Below are 10,183 nucleotides of genomic sequence, written 5' to 3'. Positions count from 1 at the left end.
CATAGCACTCATCTCGAATTTATCCTGCATAATGCGCTCGAAATTCCTACACAAAACATCATTAGTAGAACCAAAAATAATATCATCAACGTATACCTGTACCAGAAGAAGATCTCCATCTGTTCTTTGATGAAAAGAGTACAGTCAATAAGACCTCTTCGAAAACCGTTCTCCAGCAGATAGTTAGATAAGGTTGCATACCAAGCTCGCGGTGCTTGATGTAGACCATAGAGAGCTTTGTTGAGCAACCAAACCCGATCGGGATGGATAGGATCTTCAAAACCTGGAGGCTGTTCGACGTACACCTCTTCTTCAACCACACCATGTAAGAATGCACTTTTGACGTCCATCTGGTAAACCTTGAATCCTTTGAATGAGGCATAAGCCAGAAAGATCCGAATTGCTTCCAGACGTGCAACAGGTGCATAGACTTCATTGTAGTCGATTCCTTCTATCTGACGAAAACCTTGAACGACTAAACGTGCTTTGTTCCGGATAACAACTCCGCGGTCATCCTTTTTGCATTTGAGCACCCAACGGGTACCAATCTTCTTGTAACCAGCAGGTTTCTCTACGAGTTTCCAGACACCCAGCTTCTGGAATTGTTGCAATTCTTCCTGCATTGCTTCCACCCAAGAGTTATCTTTCATGGCTTCCTTCCAAGTTCTTGGCTCTTCCTGTGAAACATAACACGCGAAAGACCAATCGTTTTGTTGCCCGGATTCTCGAATAGCTGCATACAGGCCTGCATTGTTGTTGTTTCGCAACATGTTTCTTGTTTGAATGCCACTTTGCACATTTCCAATAATGTTTTGTTGAGGATGGGTATTATGAATCCTTGTTTCTGAATTATCTGGAACTGGAATATTTATACCCATATTGTTGAAATTGAGATCAACAACTAAATCAATGCCCGGAATTGACGAAGAGGATGATGCAGTAGCTTCAGCTGTTCTATGGGCATCCACTGGAGGAGTACCCTCTGAAGTACCATGAACTGCTGTTGTTGGAGCTTCTTGATCTGCATCTAGAAATTCATCATCCTCTGAAGATTCGTTCAATTCGGTTGCATCATGAAAATCCTCATTGTCGAGAGTATTATTGTTCACCGAAGATGGTTCTTGATTGACAAGAATTGGACGCACCACCGGTGAAACTGTTGCATTGTCACTCTCGAAAAACATCCTTGCCGCAGCACTTTCTTCAACGGCTTCAACATTGATCGAATTGAAAAAGTCATCGTACTCAAACATCCAACGCTGACCAGGACATTTGACAGGCAAAGTGTGCCTTTGTACTCTGACCTCAGACAATTCCTCGACCCTTTTAGTCTCTAGATTCCAGACTCGCAAGTTAGGGGTGGCATACCCAAGAAAGTATCCGTCAATCGCTTTAGCCCCAAACTTTCCATTAGGATCGATGATTGTACATGGAGCTCCAAACGGTTCAAGATAAGACAAATCTGGTTTTCGTTTTTGAAGAAGCTCAAAGCAGATCTTATTGTGCCTTTTTACTGTAAGGACTCGGTTCAATGTGTAACATGCAGAGGCCACAGCTTCAGTCCAGAATGGAATGGGCAACTGCGACTCTACCAACATTGTCCTAGCAGTCTCGATAAATGGGCGGTTCTTACGTTCAGCGACGCCATTCTGTTGAGGAGTATAAGCTGCACTAAACTCATGAAGAATACCCTTTGAAGTGCAAAACTCCGCCATGGCATGATTTTTAAATTCAGTGCCATTGTCGCTACGTATCCGCCTAACCTTCAACTTATACAAATTCTCAATCTGAATGATCAAATTTTTGATAATGCCAAAGGTTTCACTTTTGTGTGCCATGAACGCCACCCAAGAAAATCTTGAATAGTCATTAATAATCACGAGGCAGTATTGATCATTCCTGATACTTTTGTGCTTGACAGGACCGAACAAATCCATGTGCAAACGTTCAAGAGGAACTGCCACCGTGTTGATCTTCTTAGTAGGATGTCGTTTCTTCGTTTGTTTTCCTTTCTGGCACGAAACACAGACGTCTTGAAGATGAAAATTTTTAAGAGGAACACCATTCACCAATTCATTTGAAACCAAATGATTCATTTTGCATAAGTGAATGTGACCCATTCGTCTGTGCCAAGAGATAGAGTCTTTTTCTGTGGCTTTGGAAACGAAACAAGTTGCTTGTGCAGACGTAGTAATAGCTTGGCTCATATCAAGGACGTACAAATCATTTACCCTTAGAGCTGACAAGAGAATCCATTCTTTTGGAATTTTGAAACCGGGTTTCAGCACATAACATCCATTAGCATCAAAGTGTACTGAGAATTGCTTGTCACAAATTTGAGAAACACTAAGAAGATTGTGATCAAGTTGTTGCACAAAGTTGATCTTGTCAAAGCTGACAATCCCGTTGGATAGCATTCCTTCACCCGTAATATAACCACCCTTATCTCCAGCAAAAGCAACATAACCTCCTCTAATAGATTTGACGTCGTAGAGAAGCTTCATGTCGCCTGTCATGTGCCTGGATGCCCCACTATCAACAATCCAATGACTACTGATAGTTCCTCCTGGAACACCCTGCACATGAACTCAATCAATTAGTTGGAGATGGGGACCCAAGCCATCGTGGTCTTGGGTCTTCCATTTTCATCAATAACAATAACTTCTTGTCTTTGATGATTGGTAAATTGTGATGGTCCCCCTGATTCAGTAACCGTTTTTGGTTTCCAGGTCTGTTTTGTTTTACCAGTGTTATTCTTTAAAATTTTAACTTCATGGTTGTCTGAAGTTTTTGAATTTTCTGGTTTGACAGAAACAGATGTTTTGTTAACCACATCGGCTTTAATTGCCTTTTCAATTTTCTTGACCTGTTGGCGTCTCTGTTTCATTTCCCTTTCTTTTACAAGGCGGGGATCTTGTTTTACCGAAATAGTTTGCCTGCGGTCAGTTTGGTCACGGGGAACATCAACTTTTCCTTTTTGTTTATGAAGATATGGACAATTTCGAATTATATGTCCAATTGTTCCACACTCAAACATGATCTTCGTTCAACAAACCCCGAAGTATCATGTAATCGTCTTGCCGATGATGATGAACTTTGTGATCCCGAGGTACTAGGTTTTGAACTACTTGGTTCATTTCTTTTCTGTACATTTGCTTTCTTAACAAAATCTAAGTTAGATTTGTTTTCAAACGTTTCAATTTTGTCCATTCCCGTCGATTTCACAAAGTTTACATTTTTGTCCTTCTTTTGATTCGGCTTCTTTTGTGCTTGAGTCGGTGATTTTCCTTTTGGCTTGGTGTGATTTTGCTGTTTCTGCACTGTTGGTAATTTCTTATTGCCATATTGTTTTCGAATTTCGGCCTTTGGAATAGGAGGACACTGTGTAACTGTAACACGTGGTCCTGTCTTTCCTAAAAACTTACTTGTCGAATTTTCAAAAACTTTACTTATTAAAGATTGATTAACATTCTTAATAGGAAAATCTTTGTCAGAGTAGATTTTATCATCACCAACAAGAGTGTACAGCAAGTTCACACTCTCCGACTCTTTTGCAGACGAGGACTCGATTGCAGCAGTCTTAGCGGGTTTTGAAGGAGGATCACATAGAATATGATTCTCAAGAGGTATGTCCTCTTCTTTGATTTCCGCATCAGACTTTGCTGGTACAGTATCATTGGATTCATCATCAGAATAATCAGCATCCTCAATAATAACTGGAGGATCCTGATTCAGTTCAGCAGAAGACACACATGCATCTGCTGACACGTCTGAATCTGATGATGCTTCTTTCTTATATGCAAGTCCTGTTGCAAATTCTTTAACATCTAGAGGAACAGATGGTTCAAAGAACACTCTATCCTCCTCGTCAGGCATTGCATCATAATTGTGTCTCACTGGTAGTGGACATTTCTTGTAGCCAATGCATGTGACATCCCGTTTCTCTTTCTGAACGTCAATGATGTGATCCAACACATAGCTAGAGCTCAAATAACTGTCTAGCTTAAGTTGGATCGCCTCACTTTCGGTTTTCACACAAGCCATCTCTTTTTGTATAATCTCAAGGCGAGATATATACAAATTAATGTCAGTTTGTTTTCTGGAAACCATTTTAGTTAGTTTGGTTTTATCTTTCTTTAACTTTTCAATTACCGATTTAAACTCCTTTTCATGGTTTTCATAGAACATATTGGCTTCAGTGCATTTTGAAAGATCCACGGTCAGCTTTTGATTGTGGATGAATGTCACATCATACTTCTCTTGTAAAGCCTCGTGTTTGCTTTGCAAGTCACACCACTTGGCATTCAAAGAAACATGTTTGTCTTGCAAGTCAAACAAACTAGCTTGTAAAGCATCATGTTTGTCTTGCAACTCAGACATGTTTGCCTCTAAATCAGCACATTTAACATGCAAACTATCACAATTATCACAAATAATAGCAGTGGGTTCATCGACACATACCTGACTTGATGAACTGTCGACATTAGCCATAAAGGCTGAATGGAGAGAAGACGAAGAATAAGCAGCTTGATCCACCAAGATAGATCTTCTTTGAGTTCCTGCTGCAGCTTCCTCCAAAAGCTCATCAACATCTGCATCGACTGATGCATTTGATGTCTCACCCACATGATCATCGCCTGAACTTGAGGATTCTTCATCTGAACTCCTGCTATATCCCGAAGAGTCTTCATCCTCAGAAGATTCACCACCATTGGCGGAAGATTCTCCACCACTGGTGTGGACTAAATCCTTAACCACTTCAGCAAAACATGCTGTTCCATCTGGAGCATCGCCACTCAACTGGATTGACCTGTCACAACCTTCATCCACTTGAACCACAAGTGCCCGGTTGGCATTTGATGTTCCAGCTTGGCTCTGGTTGTTGACAGGTATTAATGTACGCTCATTGTTCCTGTTCTGGTTCTGCTGGTTGCCTTGGTTTCTGAAGGGATTCTGGTTCCCATGCTGCGCTGGCTTTGTACATTCCCTTTTAAAGTGACCCCGTTCACCACAATTGAAGCACTTTACTGCCTGTTTATCGAACCCATACTTGGTATCTTTCTTGCTTTCCAAGCTGGTTCTGCCAGTACTTTCCATGAAATCCTTTGCCCTTCTTACAGCACTAGCAAAGGCCCACTTGATATCCATCAAGTCCATCTCTTCCTTGTCAATCTGCCGATAGTCTTCTTGTGTCAGATTAATGTTGCCAATCTGACCTTCCACTAACCCACAGTACGCGCTCACTAAAGTGTTAGGCAGCTCCATGTGTTACCTTGCTACTTCTACACTGACCTTAGAGAAGCTTGAAGTGTCGAGCTGTACTGTATTTGGTTTTGATTGCTGACCAGCAGATGATGTCCCTCCATAACACGCTTGTTGTTGAGCAGGAGGAGATGGTTGTAGAGGATTTCCATATATGTCTGTGGTGGGAGCCGGCTTAACAGGAACTTGTACTGGATTGCCATACATATCCGTGCTTGTGACAAACGCCGTTTGAAGTGGAGCATGTGGACCGGTTCTTACAGACGAAGAACTGGAAGTTCCATAATACATTTCTGGATTTTGTGGCACTGGAACTCTTTTTGCCTTTAAGGTTTCCTCTTGATCCTTGTTTTCTAAAAGCTGCACGAAGTCGTTGATGTTTGTAGTCCTCAAAACTTCGTTATACTTCAAGATTTCCAAGAAACTATTCCATTGGGGAGGCAAGGCATCAGCAAACTTCTTCACCACCTCTGCTGTAGTTGTCACTACTCCATAATTATTCAACTCTATAAGCAAGTGATAAAACCGGCTTGTCATATCTCCCAAAGACTCCTTATCCATACACGTGAACCCGTCAAATTCTTTCTTGAGAAGATCATGACGCAATTGACGTGTTGCTTCATTCCCTACTCCTCTGGTTTTCAACGCGTCCCACAACTTCTTCGTTGTCTTGAAACTGACAAACTGGTGATAGATATCTTTGCTTAACGCCTGAGTGAGAATGGCGTATGCTTTCTTTTCCAGATCATACGTCTTCTTTTGATCTTCAGGAAGATCGGCAAACGTGCCGGCAGATGAAGCAGCAACCTCTATTGTTTGATCGAAATATGTGGTTAAACGTAACCACAATTCTGTATTTTGCCCTAGCACGTAAGTGTAGAACCTATCAACCCAACCCGGATACTCGTTTAAGTGCATCAACTTTGGAGGTCGATTCAAACTTCCGGTTTCGCTTTCGCTCAATAAAATACTTTGAATGCTCGGAGTTTGATTTGATACTAATGCCCATTGACCTGTCGATATGGCATTTGCTTGCAAAGATGTCGACACCGGAGATTCGGCCCATGAGGGAGATAGACTTGTATTTGTGTACTTTCCACTATCTGGAGCCGGTGTACCCCACCATGAGGGAGTTGAACCTGTATTTGTGTATTTTCCACTGTCTGGAGCCGGAGTTCCCCACCAACTTGGGTTCATGTTTGATAATAAAAATGAATTCTATGTTAATATCTCGAAAGATAACACCAGCCGAAAGATCCCTGATCGAAAGACAAGAAAAACACAAACTTGTTAAACTCAAACAGACTAGGATCGAAAGATCAATACTTGTTCGAAGGATCAACAGTGTTCGAAAGATCACTGTTGAATTTCGAACAATGATTTCGAAAGATTCTCCAAAACAAAGGATCCTTATCTTTCGAATAAAAACTGTAGATCGAACAATATATCCTTTGAAAAGATTCCTTGGATCGAAAGATAAGTCACAGAATTCGAAGGATGTTCGAAGGATGATTATCTGTCGAACCTCCTTTGATCGAAAGATAATCTTTCGACTTCGAAGGATATCCTTCGATCTCTACTGACACAGTTGACAAAAAGGTGACAGGTTGGTGAAAAGGTGATTGGTTGGTAGAAACTTTCGGCAGAAAGGTATGTTCAGACCATACTTTCTACCAAATCAGATTTGACAAATAAAATATTACCAAACAAGGAGGGTTCTTATCCAGAAACCGGTCACCGGAGTAAGCCGGAATTTGGCCGGAAATCACCAAGTTTCTTAAAAACAAGTTTTTAAGTTACCCAACCCGTCCTTTAACACACCCGGTTAGTTTAGAACACGTTTTTACGTCAAGAATATGCGAGAAAAACACTAAAAACGGGTGCTAAACCATGTGAGTTTTGTCCAAACACTCTCGGTTTTTAACAAGGAAAAGAGCCACGGCTCTGATACCACTTGTAGGTCCGGCTAGGAGGATCTAGTCGTCCAATCCTTGTATACTAACCAATCCGGTTGTGCGGAATCCAACCGGAAAGGCAAACCGAGATGAAACAAGCAAATACAAGACACACAATATTCACCGATTAACACCACTTGTATTAATACGAATGAAAGGTTCGGTTACAAGCTCAATGTTTACAAATCTATTTTGCAAACTCTCTCTCAGTGTGTGTGTGTTCTCTGCTCTCTATTCTTGCTTGCTTGTCTCTGTGTCTCTCTCTCTCTAATGAAGTGAACACATAACATGGGTATATATACCCAACACAGATCGTCTGGTCGAAGGATCAGATAGACTGATCGAAGGATCATCTATCGATCTGAAACCTGTTGAAGGATCTACATATACCTCGAAGGATGATCTATCGAGGTCCATCAACATCCATCGAAGGTTCATCTTTCGAGCTCATCGAAGGATCTAAACAATCCTTCGATGACTCATCCTTCGACACAGACATATGACTATCATGCACTAACTGTTTGTCCAAGTCAAACCAGGAGGATGGTTGACTTGGTCAAACTTACAAGACTAACAAAGGACATCGTTTTATATCATGACAAAATACAGACAAAGTACAGACACAAGTGCACCAACACCAGCAACCTACGAAAGATGTACTGGTCCCATGAATTGGCCCACGAAAGACCTAAGCCCACGAAACATAGATCCTTCGTCTATGAGATTCACGAAAGATATAAACCCACGAAACATGAAGGTTCTTCATGGGAATCATTCAGTGAACAACTAAAGGGACGAAGAAGGTTCTTCGTAAAGATGTTCTTTGTGAACATTGTCATTTGTTGGTTCCATCATTCCAGAATGACCAGGCCTTTCGTTACATGCATGTTGGTTCCATCATTTCAACACTGTAGAAGCCATAAGGGTCTTGAGTTCAGTGTAGTTAGTCTCCGAACATTGTTTACACATTTATATACCAACTAAGGGACAAGAACGTTGGCATTTCTAAGCAGTGAAGATTACGAGTGCATACAGTTTTTATGTTTGTTTAAGTGATCCAATAGATCTGAGTAAAAACCAGTCACAACAATTAAAAAGACTCACCATAAGATTATCCAGCCAGAAATACACAATCACAAGACTGGGTGGTTGTCATGATCATGAGATTTCCGATTCTGGTAGGTCAATTGAAAGATTAATGTGCCACATTTACACGATTTATTGTGGAAAGAGGGGTATTAAACATAAGCTAATCCATTGTTTAAGTAAGTAATGAGGTGTTGATATTGCAACAGTTATTGTTGATGAATATTTCTTCAGATCATCATAAGTTACCTAAATAGACACATATCCTTATGCCTGGCTTGCAAAGAGAAGAACTATCAAAATAATAATCTTGACTTCATTGGTTGTTTATGTAAATATCAGTCTTCACAACCAAAAAAATTAGCAAGCATATATTGCAACCAATAATTAACAAGGCAAGATTAAAAAGACTGATTAAAAGTACTCATAACTAGGAGAACTCCCATAAGTTTCCCACAAACGATAATTCCCACAAGTTTCTGACAAGACAACAAACAAACAAAAAACAACCCTAGATTTTCTCACAATCATTCGACAAAATAGCCACATCAGTTCACTTAGCTTTTTGAAAGATTAAGAAGATTTTTTGACCAGATTTCTTCTCAGCTTAACAGCCCATTATAGCACAATTGAAGACAAAGTTATTACTACTTTTCCAGCCAATCCTCATCCACTGTGGTGGCCCTTCGCTAGGGACCCATGAATATATCTCTATATATCTATTCTGGGTATCTCTAGGACCACAAATGATGACGACACGATTCCCACATCCTCTAAATGCAATACCCCAACCATCCCTACTGTGTGCTATTTCAGGCAACCTTCCAATAGCAACCCATTCTTTGTTCTTCTTGCTATACATCTTCAGTTCCATTGCTGCACAATCAGCAGCATATAACTCATTGCTTGCCACTGCAAGCAGCGGCGGAGCCATTCCAGGTCCGCCACCTCCAGGTGACATGTTGGGAATTTCAGTCCACTTTTGGGTATCCAGATCATACTCTTCTCCACATGTCAATGGATTTGAATCATTACTGCTAATCCCTCCTATTACATAAAACTTACCATCCATAAAGACCCCAGAACTCAATTTCCGCGGCTTAATCATACTAGGAAGTGTCTTCCAAGTCCCTGTCTCACTGTCGTAACTTTCTACCGCATCCATGATCTTTCCCTTTCGATCCACACCACCTGCAAAGATTGCAATATTCTTAAAACTGGCCGACCCAAGCAACCATCTGGGTTCATTCATTGGCAGCCCTTGTGACCATGAATTTGTTAATAAACTGTACTTGTAGATACCCGGACCAAGCATATCATTTCCTATAACCAGCAGGTCTGTGCCAACTGCCATGGACTCTTTATCCGAGAACTGGAAGCCTAAGTCAGTATCCATCATGGGTAGATTCATCCATTTCTCGTTGACAGGATCAAAAGCTTCCCACTTCAATGGGTCACAAGAAAAATAGACCCAATGTTCAATTACTTGATGAACGCTTCTTAGCCTATAAAGTTCACCACTTCTAATGAGCTCACGAAAACTCCGGTTTAGTGACGCGATGCGAGCATAGTTGTATCTTGGCAGGGACATGAGACTTTTCATTGTGAGGTCACGACCGATGACATGGATCAACGAACTCATATCCAAACCTTGTTCCGTATCCTTGATCACCTACAAGATTACAGTCATATTAAGCACCTTGAGCATGCATATTATGATAACCGACAACGAAACAAATAACGGACTTGTATAGTTACATAATAATAATAATCTACATCTATTCTGTTTTAAAATTTAAGGTAACTATTAGCGTGCTTGTTTGTTGAACTCTAAAAAATAATAGTTTATAAAACAGAAAAAAAGACCAATGTACTTGCAA

The 10,183-nt window shown here is 40.7% G+C and overlaps 1 protein-coding gene across 1 annotated transcript; it reads right to left on the bottom strand.

Annotated features, from left to right (window-relative positions):
* Nucleotides 1–8,910: 8,910 nt before the first annotated feature.
* On the bottom strand, nucleotides 8,911–9,945 carry LOC110934572 (F-box/kelch-repeat protein SKIP11). The gene has a single exon (XM_022177524.1). It carries the CDS (start codon nucleotides 9,943–9,945, stop codon nucleotides 8,911–8,913), a length of 1,035 nt encoding a protein of 344 aa, XP_022033216.1.
* Between the last annotated feature and the right edge of the window lie 238 nt (nucleotides 9,946–10,183).

This window comes from Helianthus annuus, chromosome 4, assembly GCF_002127325.2.
Source record: "Helianthus annuus cultivar XRQ/B chromosome 4, HanXRQr2.0-SUNRISE, whole genome shotgun sequence".
Lineage (NCBI taxonomy): Eukaryota > Viridiplantae > Streptophyta > Magnoliopsida > Asterales > Asteraceae > Helianthus > Helianthus annuus.
This window is presented reverse-complemented; position numbering and strand designations above follow the sequence as displayed.

Coding starts and splice junctions, on each gene's coding strand:
- LOC110934572 (XM_022177524.1), bottom strand. CDS start 9,945: ATGAGTTCGTTGATCCATGTCATCGGTCGTGACCTCACAATGAAAAGT.